General features: G+C 39.8%; 1 protein-coding gene across 1 annotated transcript; it reads right to left on the reverse strand.

Annotated features, from left to right (window-relative positions):
- Positions 1-1,290: 1,290 nt before the first annotated feature.
- Positions 1,291-14,985, reverse strand: LOC110885010. The gene is made up of 6 exons (XM_035978983.1): positions 14,636-14,985; positions 12,313-12,422; positions 3,010-3,103; positions 2,222-2,335; positions 1,909-2,071; positions 1,291-1,833 (listed from the first exon to the last, which is right to left on the reverse strand). The coding sequence occupies exons 1-6, from the start codon at positions 14,659-14,661 to the stop codon at positions 1,426-1,428; spliced, it is 915 nt and encodes a 304-aa protein (XP_035834876.1). The 5' UTR covers positions 14,662-14,985; the 3' UTR covers positions 1,291-1,425.
- Between the last annotated feature and the right edge of the window lie 8,263 nt (positions 14,986-23,248).

Here is a 23,248-nt window from a genome sequence, read left to right on the forward strand (position 1 = left end):
GTTTCTGTTAAATCATGGTATTTTTGTAATTTTAGTAAGTAGATGATGGTACGTTTGTAATTTTATCCCTTTAATTAAAATACATGCTAATTAAAAAAAAAAACAAGAAACTAAAACATATAAACTCAAAACTCTCTCTCTTTTTAGCATCTCTCTCTTTCTCTCTCTCTCTCCTTTCTATCTCTATCTTTGTCTCTCTCTCAACCATCATCCACCATAGACCACCACCACCATATGCCACCACCAACCCGTCATCACCACCACCTCCTTTCCTCAGATTGGTGCTCATAAGCTACGGCGGCCCTAGAGTTTCACCTCAAGGCTCACCGGCGACGGTAAAAAGAGGTGGTGAGCGGCGGTTGATGACGGCTAGCAATAACCCCAAAACCTCACTCTGCTCCACCTCTCACACTTTCCTCCGGCCACCGCACTGTCCACTCCCCGCCGATTCATCACTCCAACTGTTTCTCCTAATTCGGGTTTGTTTACATCTACTTATCAATGTAATTTACTCATTTTTGCTTTCAGATCTACTTATCTATTGTATCTCCTAATTCATATACTCATCGATCTATTATAAAATGGAAGAAGAGAACTATGTTCTTAGGGTTCGGATGAGTGAGCTGAGCCAAAGATTAGATTACCTCAATCAAATTATTAATCTTATGAGTAATAATTGTACAACGACAACCACTCATTGCACAAGTGGTGCAACAACTGGCTTCTTTGAGTTTGATAACCAATGTCAATAACTTAAAATATGTATTTTGTTTCAATTGGAGGATGGTGGATTGGTGGCATTCGGTGGTGATGGAGCAGGCTTTGACTGATGGCGGGATGGTAGAGGTATAGTTATGGTGGTTGCAGGGGTTTAAGAGATGGAGATGGGGATGTTGACTTTGTCTGATATTATTATTTACAGTAGGGGTATTTTGGTCATTTCACATCCACTTAAAACCAAAAACTAACCCCTGTCGGTGTCAGGGACTATCCGTGAACGAAATTGCAAAAGTTAGGGACTATAGCTGTAATTTTGAAAAATTAGGGACTAAAGGTGAAAAAATGGCAAACCACAACGACTACCCGGGCATTTTTCTCTTTAAAGTATCTTTGTACTCATAGTACAATTTGTCACATGATCCACATCAAAACCGGGCCCATCCTGGTCTATGGGCTGGCTGAAACCTTAACTAGCCACAGGCCCACATAGGTCTTGAAAACTAGTCCTCTAACTAGACCTTGCTTCCCATGAGCCATAAGCCCATAACTCATGCTGATTTCTACTCCAAATAAACAAGTAAACAACATAACAAATTCACAATAAGTTATAAGCTTATGTATGAATAAGGAATACTCCAGAAAGCATTTCAACACTTTATTTATATATATATTTTTTTTTCTACCACCAATTCAAGCCGTAAACTCTCACTCATGATCGTTGAACAGAACATCGTATAACTCAAGCACTCGCGCACGATGGGCCCGACCAGATGGTCGTGTGAGTATAGGCAAGGCTATATTAACTCCACGCAACGGTAACCTACGTACCTCACGTACAGGATTTACACGTTTTTCCAAATAATAGGAACACATGTCGGCAACAGCGAGGAGAATTCCAGAGAAATGTGCTATATCATAGCCTAAACATACGATCAAGTAGCACTGCAACGGAATACGCATTATAGATATATCTTCACCCCTAGCATCACTAATGAACCTTCTCACAAGTTTCTGATGGCGTAGAAGCCCATTAGCAAATGCATTTTGAGCAAGAAGCGGTACGTCATGTTCCAAGATCATGAGCCAGAAAAAAGCATCGTTTTCAAGTAGAGCCTGCCAAATATCAGATCATTAGTTGCAAATCAAACGGGCGGTTTGGTAAGATTTCGGGACATTTATTAAGATAACCTTTCCCAGCATGGACTGGGCAGCTTGATTTCCAGCCCGTGCACATAAACAAAGAAGGTCATTCAGATCATGATGCTCTTCATAATCATCGACAGATATTCTCTGAAAATTCACGTTCTTTAGGATCTCTGGGTTGCGAGAGAGGAAGAAAATTTTGTGACAGCTGCAAAAAAAGATAAGAAAAACATTTTAAATATCTTATCATGTCGGAAAATACAGAAAAAGGCTATAACAGAATCATAGCCCATCACTGCTTAAAGCGTAGTTTAAAGAACAAAAAAAAAAAAAAAAACAAGCTATGCATATTGCTTACGTGGCACTTAACCGGGCAAGATCAGTAGCCCCATTGGCTGAAGTCGCCAAAAGAGTTATTATGAAGCTCAGTAGTTCAGGGTTCAAGTCGTAAAACTCTGCCATTTTCTGCTTTCTGGATTCTCAAACCTAATCAGATAACTTTAACTTCAAAAGGATGATGTTCAAAAGACAACACACACACACACACATAAATATGCGAAACGGATTATAAATTCCGTATAGTTCAAGCAGAGGCATAGTTGTCAATTGCGAATAGCGGATGATAGCGACAAGCTACCTATACGCTACGTAGCGATAGCGATGAAATAGCGGGCGCTATTTCATGTTTAGCGATACATTAGAAGAAAATTTTAGAAATATTTTATATGTATATTTTACCAAAAAAAATTAAAAAAAAATTACAAAAATCTCGCTATTTTCCGCTATTTGTCGCTACCAACTATACAAAGACACATGAGCGCTCCGCTACGCTATTCGCTGTAGTGGGCGATATGCTCGCTATTAACAACTATGAACAGAGGTATAGATTCATACACCGATATACCAAATTAAGCTTCCTAATAAATCTAATCATGATTACTTCAATTAAAAAATCACACTCAAGCAAGATCAATTTGAAACATGACCAGATTTGAAAAACTTGGAGTAATGATTGAAACAATTTGGAAAGTATTTTATATATCAATTCACAAAACATCAAAAAACCGATTTCATTTCCGTTGTGTATAGTATTTGCAAAAATAAAGAACAAGCAAAAATGCAGCATTGATATTTTGGTTCTCTTACTTTTGACTGAAATCGGATATCTGAAGTGAACTTGAATAAAACTTGTGATATAAACTACTTCGAGCCTCCCCTTTTATTGTGTTCACAGCTAGAGCTTTTAATGAATGAGAAATATTAAATAAGTATGTTAAAGTGTAATAGTATTATCATTATTCATGTAAGAAGAAAATGAGCTCGTTTTAGGATACGTTACATTGACTTTTCAAATTCAGGATTTATGAAAATAAGTTTATTCCGTGGTGTATCTATATAATTAGGGGTGTGACTTTCTAACACAGCATGAACTTAACACAATGGTTGCGGGATTGGGTTTAGTCTAAACATATTCGGGTTAGTTTCAGGTCAAATCGGCGAACACGTTTAGCCAAACAGGTCAATGCTCATCTCAACCTGACAGCTATGGATGTAACCCATTTAATTTTTTATTTTTTTTTTCTTAAAATATATTTATGTCATAACTTAAACTCGTTGGGTATTTTACGGCAGTAATGAGCATCAAGATTTAAACAGAATTAATTTATCTACATATGTATATTTGGTATTAAACTTCTGATTTAATAGTGTTAACTATTATTACCAAAATATATACAAAAAAAACTAGTAAAACAAATTTTGCGTTAAATGGATCGCATTCGCATCAGCTAGCGAAAACTCATGTCGTGTTCGAGTTTTGACACAATTTTCGGGTTCGTGTCGGGTTTGACCTGTCTTATATTTGGTTTAGCTGCGCCGGGGTTAAGCCAATTAGCTTAGCCCCTTTAGAAAGGCGTGAGGCGCTTCATGGCATTTAGGTCCCAAAAGCCAAGATATAAGACATGAGCTTGACATAATTAAGGCGTTTGGGTTTAAAAAAAACAAATACTAATAAATTATTTATAGATAATATTTTAGTTTGTTAATATTTTTGTGGTTGTTTACTTTTCCCTTTTTCTAATTTGTTTCCTTGTCTTTTTAGTCTTTTCCTTCTAGTTGTTGGCTGCTCACGCTTTTAATTGGTTTTACATTGTTTGAATTTAGATATACTTGGTAATTGTATTGTAATTGTATATCATATTACGAATTTACGATATGATTACATAGGATATAAATAGAATACATAATTACACATTGAACCTGTAACATCCGGCCCCTCTCACAACCGTCTGCCTTGCCCCCGATACAGTGGCGGATCTAGAAAACCTACATAGGGGTAACGTCTTAAAAGAAAGGGGTAACGAAATCGAAAAAAACGTTAAAAATGTCAATTTTTTCCAAAATTTACACTACCGCCGGAGCGTCAAGGGGTAGCAGAGGCTACCCCTTCTCATATGGTACATCCGCCCCTGCCCTGATAGGTTGCCCATCCAGGAACTCACGGATTTATTTTAGGTTGCCCTAGTGGAGACCTCCTAGGAGGTCACCCATCCTGGGACTACTCCCACCTGAGCACGCTTAACTATGAAGTTTTTATGTGCTGCACAACTAATGCGCCCTAAACGCGTTGGTGATTTAAGAGGCGGGGCATGTCTTATGAACCATGAATCTCTCCCATCCACGGTCGATGTGGGATTTTCCTAGGGTGTCACACTAGTCCATGTTAATGTTTTCGGTATCGTTACAATCACCCATGGTTGTTAATGGCGAATAGCGATAAGGTATGTATATGCTACATGGCGAATAGCGATAAATAGCGGGCGGCTATTTTATAAATAGCGATACACTAGAAAAAGAATTTTAAAATTTTTTATATGTATATTATATCAAAATACCCTGGTATATATGCTATTTTACATGCATATTTAACAAAAACCTAACATCTAGCTATTTTATAGCTATATTTAATTTCTATCTATATTAAAAAAAATTAAGAAGTTGCTATTCTCGCTATCCATCGCTACAACCATAATAGTGACACTACATCACTTCGCTATATAGCGCGCTATAGCGACCGCTACAATCGCTATTGACATCTATGCAATCACCCCCCCCCCCTTAGGGACTCATCGTCCTCGATGAGGTTTGCCCCACCGGTGGCTCTGATACCATGTGTAACATTCGGCCCCTCTCACAGCCAATATTGTTCGCTTTACCCCTGCCATCCAGGATCTCACGGATTTTTTTTTGGGTGCTCGGTCACCAAACCTGGGGACTCATCGTCCTCGATGAGGTTTGCCCCACCGGTAGCTCTGATACCATGTGTAACATTCGGCCCCTCTCACAACCAATATTGTCCGCTTTACCCTGCCATCCAGGACCTCACGGGTTTTTTTTGGGTGCTCGGTCACCCATCCTGGTACTATTGAGGTCACGCATTTTGGTACTACTCCCACATGAGCACACTTAACTATGGAGTTTTATGTGCTGCACAACCAATACGCCAAAAACGCGTTGGTGATTTAAGAGGCTCAAGAATTTCTCTTGTTTGCGGCCGATGTGGGATTTGCCTAAGGTGTCACACTGCTCCATGCTATGTTGTCAAAGACGCAAGGCGCAGGCGAGGCACATCGGCCTCGCCCGGAGCCTAGGCGCAAAAAAAGCGTGGGCTTTTTTAAGAAAAGCGCACAGAGAGAAAAAATATAAAAAATATGTTATGATTTGAAAATAAATAAGATTCCACATATAAAATTAAAAAAACTATTTTATATGCCATTTAAGATCATGTAGCTAATAGTTAGTAGCAAAAGTTTAGGACTTATATGTTGTAAGTTTTGGGTGTGTGAATAAAAGTCCCAAAAGGTGGTAAATACTTTGTCCCACATTGGTGTGGGAACAAAGTGAGTGGTTGTTTATAAGGTAAAGCCTTTACTGCTCCATTACAGCTCCGAAAACCCGGGCCCGCGTGAGGCAGTTTTTGCACGCACCCGGTTTCGTTTTTAATGGTCATTTGTGTTGTTTACCTCTTTTCCTACGCCTCAACAACATTTTTTCCTCAGCACCGTTTTTTTAAAAAAAAAAACCATTTTTGCGCCTAGGCTACCACCAGGCGCTATAGGTGCGCCTAGGCGCGCGCTTTTTGCGCTTTTGACAACATAGGCTCCATGTTAATCTTTTCTGTATCGTTACAGAAGCCATGAACTATGTTATTATTCGTCTAATAATCCCCCGCAAGCTATAAGGCTAGGTAAGGATCTGTAGCTTGGACCCTAGATGAGCAAATCATTGTGTTGACAAGGGTTGGTAAAGTGTAACACCTTGAAAATTCCTGTCCAACGAAATAAAGACACGTGTCATGTGGGACAAATGTGTCAGAAACCGGGTCAAATATAGAGATGCGTGGAAGGATTTTAAGAGGGCGTCATGTTATTAAAATACCTCTGAACGACCCAAGGGCGACATGTTATTAAAACACCTCTGAGCGACCCGAATTTATAAATCCCAAGATCCATAAATTATTTGATAAACATCTTATATATTTTTACAGGCTAACTCTAAATAAACAAAACTCCATCCTTTATAAGGAAGTTGGATTATTAATAAATGTTACTACAATAAATTCTGATTTAAATCCTAATCCAGTGAGAATTGGGAATTGATGAGAATTCAAGCTTTCCTTGTAACTTCTGTAACTTTGCAAGTCCCACAAGAATCCAAATTGAAAAGGGGACATGTAAGAACCATGCAAGCATGCAATGGCTGAACAGATGGTCCCACAACTGAAAAAGATGGCTTGGATTCGGGTTTGTTAATTGCATGGTCAAGACTTGGAAAGTTTACAAATTTTGTCCTCTGACCACCGGTTACGGACCGCAAGGCCCTAGGCTTACGGTCCGTAAGGAGGGTACCTGGGCGTTTTCAGCAAAGGTCGGTTACGGACCGCAACAATCTAAGCATACGGTCCGCAAAGGCTGCATACGGACCGCAAGAGTTTAAGCTTACGGTCCGTAAGCCTGTCGCTGGCAGCAGGATTTGGACAGCTGCCTGTTCAGCCTGTTACACCGACTTAGAAAGGTGGTTTTCGAAACAATGGCCTTGCTAGGCAGTATTTAGCCCTCTAGGGACATCTGGGATGATCTTGTAACTATCCTAGACTACCTTGGCATGATCTTGAGCCTCTTGGTTCACTATAAAAGGGACTTGAGTGGTGACCATTTGGACTTGCTCATTCACATTACACTCAAGGCACTCTTGGAGCTTCTCTGGACATCAACCAAGATTCCCTTAAGCCTCTAATCCTTCTTAGGACTCTTGTAAGTGTCCTTAACTTCCCTTAATTCGTTTTAGCTTAGTTAATTAGCTAAAAGTCAAACCGTCGTAATTAAGGTTTGACTTCGTGATTAATTAAATTGTGCTCTGTCAAATCACGAATTAAAAGTACCTTTAAGTAGGTAATTATGTGGGTAACAAACCCTTAAAAGGGTATTTCCAGATTCCCACTCTAACTATGCTAATTGTCGAGTCAAAGATTGTTATAAAAAGTCAACAGAAGGGTTATTTGCAAATTAATGCATAATTAGCAATGTAGGTTACATGCAACCTGTTTGATCATTAAAATAACTTGGTAATTAATGTAAGAACATGTCCCAACATGTTCAACTCGACAATTTTCAGTTTTGGCTCGGTTTGGAACCGAAAGTCGCAAAGTTTGACTTCTGCTTTGACTTTCAGTTCTGACCCGTTTAAGCCAAGATTAGGATTGCCTTAGAGCTTCTTTTGAACCTATTTACATGTTAGTATAACTCTCTGAGATTATACTACTTGGTTCATTAGATATCCTATTCACATGCATGTTTCCGTTAATCGCTTATATGTTGACCATTATGCCCAATTGACCTTAAAATGTGATTTTTGAATATGTAAAAGGGTAGACACCTTAGCTACTGATTTATAAACTTGCACCCAAAATTTGAAGTCAGTTTGAGGTCTAGATTAAGAGTTATGCTCAATAGCGTAATTAAGAGCTTCTTTACTAATTAAATGGCGTAAATTACGTATAGCCTATCAAAACCCAAATTTTTATACCAAACTTTTTACCCACTGTTATAAAATAATATTTTGGGAATTTTGGTGATTTTTATTTATTTTTAGGCTGAGCATAACTTAGTGTTCTAAGATTAATTCGGTTTATGCCGGTTTTGCCCTTTTTAGCCATAAATTGAGTTTTACAAATCCTTTTGACCTCAAACCAATTTCTACTGATTTGTTATGATAAATAAATTATTTTGAGCCTTCTGGAATATTAAAAATATCAGCTTTTTACAGAAAACCCGGAAATGGCTCCAAATCGCCTTTTAGGCATTTTAACGCATAAGTATGCTCTAGAACCTTATTAAGCTTAAGGGATTAAACCTACTGATGTAATTAGTGAATTTTTATATTTTAAACAGTAGGCAAATGTTTTGAACTCAGAATTCCAGAATTGACCTTTTAGGCACATGTGAAATTACCGAAATGCCCCTGCGGTGCATAGTAAGGTTAAAGATAATAAATTTCACATAAATTTGATACCCTACTGTTATAACTTAGTAAATTAAGTATATTTACTAATTTATTCAGACCTGTAACTCAGGTTATTATTTTAACCCTTTTACACCTTATAAAATGACCAAAACACCCTTATGAGGCATAGTTTTGGTTTAAAATCATTTGGGGCATAATGGAAGGTATCATTCTGATATCACAACATATTTTAAGCATATTGACTTCAGAAACTTGTACTTGACTCTTATGGTTGCTCGTTACGCCCTATACGCGTTCGGATCGGCTTATGTGACTAGTTTGGCCATTTTAGCCGAAACGGGTCAAACCATATCTTTTTGGTCTCAAAATCCAGAATGTGATTATGTTACCCATATAAAACAAGTATACAGGCTTGTTGGGACAAAACCACATTCTAAAACGGTCTTCGCCTTATTGTGCGTTTAAAACCGTAATCTTCCTTTTTAACTAACCGGTCTAAGCTTAAGACCCGTTAGGATTCTAATAGGTTATTAAAACCTTAATTTCCAGATCTAGGAGCCCAGTAAAAGCTACGTGCACTCGTTATATTTGGTTTTTACTTTGCTCAGGTAAATACGTTTAACTTATTTTCCCTATACGGGCTTGGGGTACGGTATATAAATACCGCTTGGTCGGGTAATTGACCTTAACCGGTCTGTGGTTATGTGCAGTCAAGTGACCCGTTTAAAAATGCTGTTTTGTTTGTTTAATGCCTTTGGGGGTTTAATGACCATGTCCCGGATATCCTTGGCATCATTCAAAGAATGGCCACGACCTTAGCACTCGGGTGTAGGCGTACACCCGTAGTGCAGTACAACATGTATAATCGTCGGTACGAGAGAAGTCTCGCGGCGGAATTATATTAAGTGGTGTGTTTATTAATCTTTAACCCGGCACGACCCGGGTTACCGAACGCAGAATAAACATGTAATTCTTTTACAAGATTATTAAGCAAAATAATTATCCCAAGTTATAAAAAGTTTTATGCCTCGGGCATTCAAATCAATTTTAAACATTTTCAAAATGAGTCAGTTAAATTGTATTTACCAGTGTAAACTGACGTATTTTTCAAAAAGACTAAGTGCAGGTACTACGCGTAATAGGCTGGTCACTCCTTAAGCATCCATAGAAGTCTCGCAAGCTTAGGATGCATGAAGTCTGTTGAAATGAAGTTTCCTTTTTATTTGATTCTGCCTGTGGATTCTATTTCGACATTTTGTGATACTCGAATATTATAATAATTTTAAGTTGAAATAAATCTATCTTTGCTTCCGCTGTGCATTATAATTTGTGTTGTTTGACTATGATGATATCAACTACGTCACGATAATCCCCCACCGGGCCCACTGGTGACACGTGGAAATTAGGGGTGTGACATAAAGATGTCAGCAATTTGATCACTAGTAGAAATGAAATGAACTTCTAACAAAGTGGAAATCAACATCAACATGTTTTGTGCACTTGGTTTTAAAAAGCGCCTGGGGCACGCTAAGGTGCGAGACGCCCTAAGGTGCAGGACTCAGCGCCTCAGGCTACACAAGGCACGCGAAAAACAAGAAGCGCACCTAAGGCGCACTTTTTTGGCAAAAAAAAAAAAAAATCAAGGCGCCCGCCTCACGTATTTTGTGTAGCAAATTGTTTGTACAATAGGTTTTTTTGGCTTGTACATGTAGGTGAAATCATACATAAACCTTCTTTATAGCTATATTTTGGATATGGAATGAATATATATATATATATATATATATATATATATAAAATTATATAATCACTTTGCGCCTCGAGTATGAAAAGCCCATCGCTTTTGCGCTTTGCACCTCGGTTTTAGACTTCGCCGCTTTTGTGCGCTTCTAGCTTTTTAAATCCAAGTTTGTGCGAGCAAAGAATACTAGGTTGGCTGACAAGTATGTAGCCCCTAACTTATCACACCATAAAACAGGGACTTATGCCATTGGAACCTTAAGTTCACGTAAAAGGATTCCGAGCCACGTGAGTTCTGCCACCATGTCGGCTAAGGTGTTGTACTCAGATTCCATAGATGACCGAGAGACAGTTCGTTGTTTTCTAGTTGACCACGAGATCAGATTGGAACCATGATAGATAGCAAATCCGGCAATGGATTGACAGTCATCGGGTCAACAAGCTTGGTCAACATCTGAGAAGGCACGCATAGATACAGAGTGAGCATCCGATGTGCCTTGAAGATACCGAAGAATCCCTTTGATAGGATACCAATGGTTTTCTACAGGGAATGCGTAAACCGACAAACTTTGTTAACTGCAAAGGTGATGTCCTGGCGTGACAAGGTGACATGCTGGAGGGCACCAACTACTTGACGGTATCGAACCGGATTCTCAAATAAAGGGTTGTCACTTGGAGATAAGTTGGCAGTGGTGGTAATCGATGTTGTGACTGGTTTAGCTTGTGAGAGGCCAGCCCGTTGTAGAAGTTCCAAAATATTTTTCTTTAGAAGATAAGATCATATTTGATCCTTCCGAAACCACCTCAATACCCAAAAAAATACAAAAGACAGCCCAAATCCTGAATAGAAAATGTTGGTTTCAGACTTTGAATGATCTGATCAATCAATCATATCCAACCAAAATTATATCATAAACATAAACCAGCATATAGAGTAGTGTGCCTCAAGATGAATAAACGAAGAAAGAAGGGTGGGTCAGTTTTGGACCCTTGGAAACCAAGAGAGTGTAAGTGCCCGGATGATAACTCATGAAACCAAGCACGTGGAGCCTGCTTAAGTCCATATAAGAATTTGTGAAGCAAATAGACATGATTTGGTCTCTAGGGATTAATAAAGCCCGGTGGTTGTCGCAAATAGACTGTCTCGGTCACTTCACCGTGCAAGAAAGCATTATGACATCCAATTGTCGAAGAGGACACCGTTGTATCAACCGTACGCATGGTAGTGGATTTTATAACAGGACTGAAAGTTTCATGGCAATCAACCCCCAGTCGCTAATTAAATCCCTTGATCACTAGACATAATCATGGGACTCGACTCGGTCATTCCATTTCACCTTCATATCCGCCACCAACTTCACTCAGCGGCCACAAAGATCAACAACAACCGATAGTTCTTGCGCAAAACCAAAACCACCGCCTCTAGGTGGCTCCTTTGCTTTCCTATAGGCAAGTGTAGTGAGTAGCGTATTCTTCTAGTCATACATCTTGTACCTCATGTATGATTCCTTTAAGCTTTGCACATTCATAGCAGTTCTTCGACGCCGCAACATGTTCTCCCAAGTCCCAAATATTTACCCATTCCTCAAAATGATGTCCTTTAATTGGCTTAGATTCTCTATTGTGTGGTGTACAAATAGAGATTCTGGATATATATGTTACAAGCTTATACACTCCAACTTGAGGGGGAATGTTAGGATATAGCAGGGTTAGCAGTTAGGCCCATTAGCTTGGCCCGCCAAGAATAGGGTTTCGCATTCTTTCTATATATACCGTATAGACTGTCACATGCTAGGTATATCTAAAAAGCATCTCAGTTGTTTACCTTCACAGGCCCTATATACAATTTCATGTTTATGATTTGGATAAATTTTAAAGCGGTGTAGAGATTTGATTGCAACACACCTATAACTAAAAAAAAGTTATGACCAAGCTTATGTGTTAAGCTACTCTTCATTATGTGAATAACTTGAGATCATCGCTAATCTTTTCAGCAATTCTATAACTTCAAAAAAATTATCTCTAATACATCCGGATCTAGGAAATGATCATAAACAGAAAATATACATTAAATAAATACCATATATTCTACAATAATATGTCGTCTACAGGAACATAGAAATAAGCAGAACTACAAAACTTGTATGTGTAAGAAATGTAGGGATTGAAATTTAAGATTAAACTCACATCTTTTCAAATCGGTTTTTGTCAGTTTGACACTGCGCCCCATGCTAGCAAAGTATTCTCCTTTTGCTATCAGAAAACGATATGAGAAAATATCTGAAATCCCGCAAGTACTGTAAATCAAAGAAAACGCTCGAAAATTAAAAGGCAGAAAAGATGGGAGCATACTTAATGTCAATTGTGATTGTAATGAGCTATTTAGTAAACCATTATCACAGCATATTTAACGGAACTCAAACTAATACAATTTAGTTCAAAAACAACATCGCAATCTACCAGTTATTACTTAAGTCTTCCCAAATCACGCCAGCAGAGTTAACAAAATTAACCCTATTACTAATTCCTCCGAATACAACATACAAGATCATTTGTTTGCTAATCCATATATGTAAGCAGATTCAGTAACTATCTTTAATATTGTCGCACCATATGTCAAGTGCACTCTAGAAAGCAAAGAAAAAAGTATATATAAATTCTAACTAAAATAAATGCTAATGACAAAATGCCAAATACTGAGAGATATATAGTCTATTTAGTCATTCCAAATCTTATAACACGTTGGCCCCCCAATCATAGTGTCCTTATAAAGGATCATCTCCATCCATTCATATATAATTCAAAAGTTATAACATATATAAATAAAAAAAAAAATAGAAGAAAACGGAACCAAACAATTCAAAAGTTACCCAATTATATTCAAATGACAACAACCAACAAAATTAGTTTATTCATAAAAATGTATCAGTTATTCAATTAATAATTTTGTGTTCATAATTTAGATACTCATTCATTTGGGAAACTAAAATAATCATGGAAAAATATGGTGTCGATCCATTCCAACCCGTTTTGACCCATAATAAAACTTACCCATTTAACCAACTCGGCAGGTCCATCAAAATGGCAAAAAGAAGAGAATCGGGAAGTTCTGAAGAATGGTTACCTTTCCCAAAATGAATTCGACAGCCTGATTTCCAAATTGATAATCAATCACTAACCATAATCTCTCCTTTAATCAGTATTTACTTAATAAACTGTGGATGGTGATCAATTCATATGCCATTGCACTTCTATGGTGAAAAAGTGGACAATCACTAACCAAAGGGCTTGTAGCGTAGCCGTGTCTAGGCGTGTGGGAAAGGTGTCCCTCCCCACGTGGTTAAGGGTTCAAGTCACCCACGGTGGACATAGAAGTAGGTTCAGAGCGTGTGTGAGTTTAAAAAAAAGAAAAAATAAACTAACCGTTTATTGATTTCAGTAATCACAGAATTTCATCTGATCATCATCATCATACTCAATAATCCCACCAATAACAAAGCTAAGGTACGGTCTGAAGAGGGTAAGATGTAGACAGCCTTACCTCTACCCCGTAGGAATAGAGAGGTTGCTTCCAGTGAGACCCCCGGCTCCATAGTAGTTATGCATCAAGCCTTGGACATAAGGCACATAACACTCAACAATCGGGACAAAGGCCGATTAATGCATGTACCTTTTCGTCTTTCGGCTATCAACGTCACCACATGATGCATGATTAACCGTCCGCCGCTTTTAATGTTATTTTTCATGAAATTAGTAAAATAACGTTGAAATTAGTGCAATTTCACCTTTGCCCCCTGAGGGCCCACACAAATACACATTATATGTGCACACCGCAAGCGGGGCGTACAGAATTTCATGCAAATTGCATAATCCATGATAAAGAAGCAAAGAAAAGTAGCTACAAATGTCATCATCATCATACTCAGTAAATCACACCAATAGCAAAGCTAAGGTAGGGTCTGAGGAGGGTAAGATGTAGACAGCCTTACCTCTACCCCGTAGGAATAGAGAGGCTGCTTCCAGTGAGACCCCCGGCTCGATAGTAGTTTTGCATCAAGTCTTGGACATAAGGCACATAACACTCAGCAATCGAGACAACTGCCAATTAGTGCATGTACCCCCTTGTCTTTCGGCTATCAACGCCACCACATGATGCATGATTAACCATCCCCCTCTTTTAACGTTATTTTCACGGAATTAGTAAAATAACGTTAAAATTAGTGCATTTCCACTTTTGCCCCCCGAGCCCCACACATATATATACCGCAAGCCGGGATTTGAAGAAAAGTAGCTACAAATGTATGGATCCGTTAATGATAAAGTCTCTTAAGAATCAGGGAACAGTACATGTAAGATCCTTGACCAAAATCTAAAGATATTTACATAACATATTTTTCAGCAATGGTAACATGATATATTTCATCAACGGGAACTATCAGAGAGAACACAAGGTCAAAGATTGTTTGTTCATAAAAAGGAAAAGGAAAACTTGTGTAAGATGTTAACTCACATGTAAGTGGCAGCCCATCTTCGCATTGGTTGCAAAATTCATCATCTGGAGAAAGAATTGGTAAATAATTTGCAAAGCATTTCTTACCCTTATTCATCACTTGACTGAAGAACTCTCGTTTACGGAGTCCATTGGAATTCATCGATTTGGGGGCAAGGGATTCATCTCCTTAGAAACAGAATCAACAGGACCAGGTTTCGGTATGGTTAAACAAAAACAGGGTACCCATTCAACCGAGTTTTGAAGAGAAAGCAGTCGGGATTTTTCGGTTCCGGGTTTTTTGGATTTTGGTCGGTGTCGGTCGGGTATATTAGGGTGTGCGGGGCACAGTTCGGTGACCCCTTAGCAGGGACCGAATGTGCCGATAGGGGAGGTGGCGCCAATCACTCGGGGACCAAAATCGGGGACCAAATTCGTGGGATAGGCACCGATGAGAGGGGAAGAGAGAGAAGGTGGGCCCTATTCAATCAACCAATGAAAACTTTTTTTTTTAATAAAAAAACTAGTCACCTAAGAGGGGAGTGCCGCCATCAAATTAGGGTGTGAGGGGAATTTAAGAGGGGAATTGACGTGGCACAAGAGGATTGGTTGGGCGTAAGAGAGGGGACTCACCTCTTAGGTGAGTGCCCCTTACACCCTTAGAGTATGAAATCGATTATGTACAGAGGAACTAGTTTTTTTAGGGTAATATTATTGGCACACCTTGGGGATTAAATCGACACCCTCAATACGCATCGTATAGGCCTATACGATGCGTATTAAGGTGGGTTCAAACTTCTATGCCTGCCAAAGGCTGCCATTGTCCCCCACCAAAAAGTATTACGCATCGTACAGGCCTATACGATGCGTATTGAGGGTGTCGATTTAATTTTTTAATTTTTGCAAGGTAGCTTCATGTCATGCGGTATTTTGCCGTCACGCGAACGAAGAAGCAGCACTTTGGACATTTGTTGGTCTTCAAACATCTAGGAAACATTATCTGAGAATACCCCTGAATTTATCGAAGTTGTCGAATGAGATCCTCCACTGTTGGGTTATCATCTTTCAACCTTATTTTCCCTAAATTTATCGATTATGTTTTTCAACAGGGATGTAATGCAATGATTCCTCTCAATTGAATAGACCGACACTTGCTTCATAGAACTCACTTGAATCGTCTGGAATGTAATAACAGTACGTTTAGCATCCGCGCCTGCTTGAATTGCAGAAAGCAAAGGATAACGAAGATGAACATTGTATTTATCACGAAAGTACTGAACAACCGAGTTAACAGCTCCGGTTTCATCAACTGCAATTGGAATTGATCTTGGAACAACATGCTCTTGTTACCATCAATAATCTTGGAATTGATCTTGGAACAACATACTCTTGTTAACAACGGTTCTCCAATTCCAGATCAATAATGTAAGGAGAAGCGTTGAGACAACGGTCTCTTTGCTTCGTCCACTAGAACTATTTGTGTATGCATTCTTTTGGTAGTTAACAACGCTAATTAGAAAAAAATCTGTAAAATTAATCATATCGATTGCTATAACAGGATGGATGTGACACACACAGATAGATAAGCTGTCACAGTTGTCAAGACTGTTTGTCGGGTTTCCAATGCTCACACAGGGTGATAAACAAAGTTGATACGAACACATGTGTTTTGAAATAGGCTTTGTTCTTGGTTTAATGAAGTTACACGTAACATCTAGTTATATTCAGATTTAAACAATGCACGCCTCAATTGAGATAACGGACATCCATCAAGCTCAAAAAGAAAACTTGTGTTTCCCATAGTCACAAACGATTGCGGTTTGTATTTCGCATAGCCACCGTTTCCGTAGTAAAAAACGGTTGCGGTTTGCACATTCAATCTTCAATACTTCATTAAAATACCACTAGTAGAAGAACCCGACACGTCTTCATGTTACGGAGAATGTTCTCGAAATTGAAGGAAAAGGAGTAAAAAAGATGAATTAAGGCGTGCATTGTCCACTAGAACTATTTGTGTATGCATTCTGTTGCACATTCAATATTCATTGTCCAACAAATTGTGTCTGTCTGAACCAACCGAAATCCACAAATTCCAACAGTTTCTCCGTCGCTAATTTCTCCACTCACCATGAAATCGAACAGTTTCTTCGTAGATTCCGTCCGGTTTCAAAGCCGGTTGAGGATTACTGAACAACAGAATCAGGTTCACAAAACAAGGATCGTTCTAATAGATTAAAGAAAATAAACCCTCGTTTCTTCATCTTCGTCTTCAAGAACAATGATGAACAGATTGATCGTTCTAGGGTTGTCAGAGAGAGAAAAGGAAGTTGTTATTTCAGTTATTTCTGTTGATCCACAAATTCCAACAAATTGTCTCTCTCTGAACCAACCGAAATCCACAAATTCCAACAGTTTCTCCGTCGCTAATTTCTCCACTCACCATGAAATCGAACAGTTTCTCCGTAGATTCCGTCCGGTTTACAAAGCCGGTTGAGGATTACGAGTGTTCTAGACTCGTTCAAACTATGTGACATGTGTCTATTCCAGTGGTCCCGGTACTATTTGTGTATGCATTCTTTTGGAGAACTTATCGTGTGTTGTAGTTTGGAAAGATGACCGAATAGAGATTTGAATAACAAACTGTGGAGAACTTGTTTGCGTTATACATCAAAATAAGCCCGAAGAAACCAAATTCGCAACAATGAGTGAATGTTTCGAATCATCAAAGAAGACGTGTCGGGTTCTTCTGCTAGTGGTCGCTGTCACACCCCCAAAATACCACATGCGTAAACGTCGCTAGGCGTGTGACGTACCAGGATCCAGCCACCAATCACATTGAACCATAACACATAGAATTTAATAAAGTTTCCATTTATTTCATAAAGTAAATCCAACACAATCAAAAACCAATTTGTTCAGCGGAAGCATAATGTAAATAGTGTTTTAAAGTGTTTCAAAATGAAAGTACGATAATCTTTAAAACTTGTATCCAAGAGCTACGACCCATGACCACTTCAACACTCCCAGATAGCAAGTTCCAATCCATGTACCAAAGAACCTACAAGCATGTAGAAAAAGTGTGTCAGACAGGCTGGTGAGTTCATTGCTTTAACTGATGGTTACCAAGTAATGACTTATTCTACGTTATGCTCATAATAACTCGATACCGCAGACGGCCCGTTTTGCCCTTCTCCAATGCTCTATCAACATTGGTCAGTTTTAGTTATTAGTTCACGCCCGTCCTATCCAGGTACGTCGTGAGGGTGCCAAACCTAATAGCGCTATCAACTAATAACCCGTTGCCCTACAAGCAACTTATCAATGGTAGGATGGGACTTAAGTGATAGAAAGTGAGTGTATTATCCAACATTAACCTTTACTGAAAACTGCCTCATATCCCCTACAAGAATATGGGTTTGAGAAATCTGCCTCACATCCCCTGCAAGGATGTGGGTTTACGAAAACCCGTTTAACTGTTTTGATTGTCCCCACTGGACGCATGCTTGTTTTGAGAGAAGTGAACTCACCTTGGTTTGCTCGGTATGATTAGTTACTTGTTCACACTTAAACAGTCACACCCTATGGTATTCAAGCACTCGTAATCAGTTTCACAATCGCAAGGTTTACGTATAATAAAAGTCATAGATTTCATACAATCAGCGATCACCGAATATCACATAGCAGTTACACAAACTCATTCAATTCCACAATTCACTTGCATGTATCGTAATAGTGTCTAACAGTTAAGTGTGCTATGCATTGCAACCAAATCATGTTTCCTTGATCATAGTTATTAATCATTACTAGTAAGTAATATGATTTTCAATAATATAATCATTCATTGCCATGCACCTACTAACCCACAGCCTGTTGTGAGTGACCCTTCAAACGACGAATCTCGAGAATGACGAAACAACAAGGTGGGTGACGATTCATTAGGGTTTTGTCGACAGGGAGATGACGAAATACATGGGTATTTCGTCGACATGTGCAACAGTTGACAAGACTTAACCTCAAACACAACCAGTTACGCCAACAATTTACATTAAAAACATGAAATCATAGATCAAAACATGAACCCTAATCATCTACTGTTTCAGAAAAGAGTAATTAACATATGATCATCGTGTAGAGAAGTCAGATTGCTCACACACTTGGCAATCCCTTCATCATAACCGATTTATAACCCTACGCATCCCTAACCCACGAGTCCGAATTCACTGATTAATTATCATACACATAATCATATTATTAACAGGATCTCATACACATAATCACATCATTAACAGGATCTCCATGTTTGATATAACCATTAGACAATCAACAGTTGGTACAAAACATAGATCAAGCAACAACTATTAAACAAGTGTTCGCACTCACCGGAGAATCGCAAAAGAATGACGGTACTTGAATCGGTGAGAGGGGAAAAGCTTCTGGTGGATGTAAGGTTGCCGTCAGTTTGTAGAGAGAAGAAGAGAGAAGTAGGGTTTTATGTTTTACGTCTAAGTGTAACGAATATAAAACACATCAGACCTGGGCCACGAATTGAACTGGGCCGAGGCCCATGCTCGACAAAACCTGCCCACAATGACGAAACACTTGTTTCGTCGGGCTTCATGCTGGCGAAACTCTTCATGGTGGAGAAACACTGTTTGTTTCATTTATTATTATATATTTTTGTCAAATGAAGTTTAGTATTCTTAAACAATTCACAGGTTACCCAATACTACCCAAACAATGACACAACATATCAATTATTTAACGAGTGTGCACAATTACAATGCAAACAGATCAAAACAAACTATGAAATCACAGCTGTGAAACAATGACGTGTCGAGGAAAGACCTTGAAAGCTTGGGTTGTCACATCATCCCCAACTTGAAAGAAATTTCGTCCCGAAATTTGATAAGCATCCAAAAGCGGCGAAGTGTCAGATCAGGATGATTGTGGATTTTCCCCAGGTGCCACATCTCCCCAACTTGAAGGGGAATTTCGTCCCAAAATTCATTAGTTGCACTAGGTTTATATTGCTTCTTTGGAAAAAGGTGAGGATACTTGAGCTTCATCTGATCCTCGCGTTCCCACGTGAACTTCGGTCCACGTCTTGAGTTCCAACGAACTCTCACGATCGGAATACGACTGTGCTTACGAACCTTGACTTCCCGGTCCATAATTTCAATTGGTTCTTCGATAAACTGTAACTTATCGTCAATTTTGAGTTCCTGAAACGGCACTACAAGTGTTTCATCCGATAAACACTTCTTCAATTGTGAAACATGGAAAACATCGTGTACATTACCCAGCTCAGCAGGTAACTCCAACTTGTAGGACACTTTACCAATCCGCTCCAGAATTTATGAATGGTCCTACATAACGAGGGTTTAGCTTGCCGCATTTTCCAAAACGCACTACACCTTTCCAGGGTGAGACCTTTAGCATGACACGATTATTAACTTCGAACTCCAAGGGTTTCCTACGCTTATCAGCGTAACTTTTCTGATGGTCGCGCGCTGCTGCCATCCGATTCTTGATTTGAACAATCTTTTCTGAAGTTTCCAACACAAGTTCAGGGCCTGTAACTTGGCTGTCACCCACCTCACCCCAACAGAGAGGTGAACGACATTTTCGTCCGTACAATGCTTCGAATGGAGCTTCCTGAATGCTGGTGTGATAGCTATTGTTATAAGAAAACTCTACCCAAGGCAAGTGTTTCTCCCAACCCTTGCCAAAATCAATAACGCACGCCCGCAGCATGTCTTCTAGTGTCTGGATAGTTCGTTCACTCTGACCATCCGTCTGTGGGTGATAAGCAGTACTCATGCTGAGCTGTGAGCCAAACGATTTGTGCATCGACTGCCACAAATCCGAGATGAAACGCGGGTCACGGTCAGAGATAATAGAAGTTGGCACCCCGTGCCTAGAAACCACTTCCTTCAGATAGACGGCAGCTAGCTGTGAGAACTTATCCGTTTCCTTGATTGCTAGAAAGTGCGTTGACTTCGTGAGACGATCAACGATCACCCAAATGGTATCGTTCCCGCTTTGAGTTCTAGGTACCCCAGTGAAAAAAAATCCATTGCGATTTGCTCCCATTTCCACATGGGTATTTCTGGTTGTTGAAGCAATCCAGACGGTTTCTGATATTCCGCTTTAACCTTCGAGCATGTCAAACACTTACTCACATAAGTCGCGATGTGAGCTTTCATCTTCGGCCACCAATACATGACTTTGAGATCCTGATACATCTTATCTGAACCTGGGTGAATGGAGTATCGAGACTTGTGTGCTTCATCCATCACAAGTTCACTAAGGTTTCCGAATACCGGAATCCATACACACTCCATGAAATAGAGGATACCATCCGATCTCTCCACAAGTTGTTTATCCATACCCCTTAAATATTCTGCTTCAATGTTTTCATCTTTTAACGCTTCAGTTTGTGCAACACGGATCTGATCAGGTAGGTTAGAATGGATGGTGAGCTGCAGAGCGCAAACACGCTTTGGTTTCGTTTCCTTCCGACTGAGGGCATCAGCTACAACGTTAGCCTTACCTGGATGATACTTGATGGCACAATCATAGTCGTTCAAAATTTCTACCCAACGACGCTGTCACATGTTCAATTCCTTTTGGTCGAATATATGCTGAAGGATCTTGTGGTCGGTATAAATGGTACATTTAGTACCGTACAAGTAATGCCTCCAGATTTTGAGCGCAAACACCACGGCTCCCAACTCCAAGTCGTGAGTTGTGTAATTCTTTTCATGGACCTTCAACTGTCAAGAGGCGTAAGCTATGACTTTCTCGCGTTGCATCAATACGCAACCGAGACCTTGAATAGAGGCGTCGCAATATACAACAAAATCTTTGGTACCCTCAGGTAGGGACAAAATCGGTGCACTGCAAAGCTTTTGCTTTAGAAGCTGGAAGTCGTCATCCTGTTTCGTTCCCCAAGTATACACCCTTCTGAGTCAGAGCAGTGAGAGGTTGAGCGATCTTTGAAATCTTCAATAGTACCCAGCGAGACCAAGGAATTGTCGCACCTCCGAAGGATTCTTTGGTGCTGCCCAATTCCTGATTGAGTCAATCTTAGCAGGATCCACGTGTATCCCCATTTCATTAACGATGTGGCCGAGGAAGTGCACTTCTCGAATCCAGAAGTCACACTTAGAAAACTTGGCGTAAAGCTGCTCCTTCCTCAGAAGCTCCAAAATAAGACGCAGATGCCGTTCGTGGTCCTCCTTGCTCTTAGAATAAATCAGAATGTCGTCGATAAACACAATAACAAAATCGTCAAGGTAAGGTTTACATACACGGTTCATGAGATCCATAAACACTGCTGGTGCGTTAGTTAGCCCGAATGGCATGACCAGAAACTCGTAATGACCATAACACGTGCGAAAAGCTGTTTTTGAGACATCCTCCTCTCGGACTCTCATCTGATGATAGCCCGATCTTAGATCAATCTTCGAGTAGTAGCTCGACCCTTGCAATTGGTCGAATAGGTCGTCAATACGAGGTAAAGGGTATCGGTTCTTGACCGTTACCTTGTTGAGTTCGCGATAATCAATACACATGCGAAACGATCCATCCTTCTTTTTCACAAACAAGATTGGGGCTCTCCAAGGAGATGAACTGGGTTGAATAAAGCCCTTATCCAACAGTTCCTGAAGCTGATTTGACAAATCTTGCAACTCCCCTGGTGCAAGACGATATGGTGCGCGAGCAATCAGGGCTGCTCCTGGTATAAGATCAATGTGGAACTCCACCTGACGATGTGGAGGCAAACCTGGGAGTTCCTCGGGAAAAACGTCAGGAAACTCCCGTACGACTGGTAAATCATCGATTTTCTTCTCTTTAGGCCGAGTATCAGTAATAAGCGCGAGAATAGTAGGGTAGCCTTTACGTAAACATTTCTGAGCTTTCATGGATGAAATGATGTTGACGGTTGCACCGTTTCGATGACCCTGGATAGATAATGATTCCACGCTAGGGAGAGGTACACGCACGAACTTCTCCTTGCAAAGTATGTCCGCTCCGTGTTTGGACAACCAGTCCATACCAATGACTATATCAAAGCTACCAAGAGTGATGGGAAGAAGGTCAATGTCGAACACTTGACCTAGAAGATCAAGTTTACACCCTAAGTGTACATGTGTGGCTTCTATCGTCTTACCATCAGCTAATTCCACTACATGCTTGTTTACAAGAGACACATGACTAATCCCTAGCTGACCACTGAATCCCAAAGACACATAACTCCAGTCGGCACCAGAGTCAAATAACACAGAAGCAATAATACCATTAACAGAGAATGTATCGGTCACAACATTGTCATCGTTCCTTGCATCGCCTGCCCTAATAGTGAACGCCCTTCTGCGAGCGCTATTTCCTCCGTTATTCCCATTGTTGTTATTCCCAGCATTGTTGTTGTTGTTCTGGCGGTTACCCCCGTTGTTGTTGTTGGCATTCTGGTTCAATTGGGGCAATCCTTCTTGAAATGCCCTTCTCCGCCACACTGATAGCATCCCTTTTGATTACCCCGGTTTTGCTGGGGTTGCTGCCTCTGCTGCTGGTGCTGGGACTGTTGTTGTTGATTAGCAGGGTGTGGAGCTCTACAATCTTTCGCCATGT

This window comes from Helianthus annuus, chromosome 10 (assembly GCF_002127325.2).
Source record: "Helianthus annuus cultivar XRQ/B chromosome 10, HanXRQr2.0-SUNRISE, whole genome shotgun sequence".
NCBI classification, from domain to species: Eukaryota; Viridiplantae; Streptophyta; class Magnoliopsida; order Asterales; family Asteraceae; genus Helianthus; species Helianthus annuus.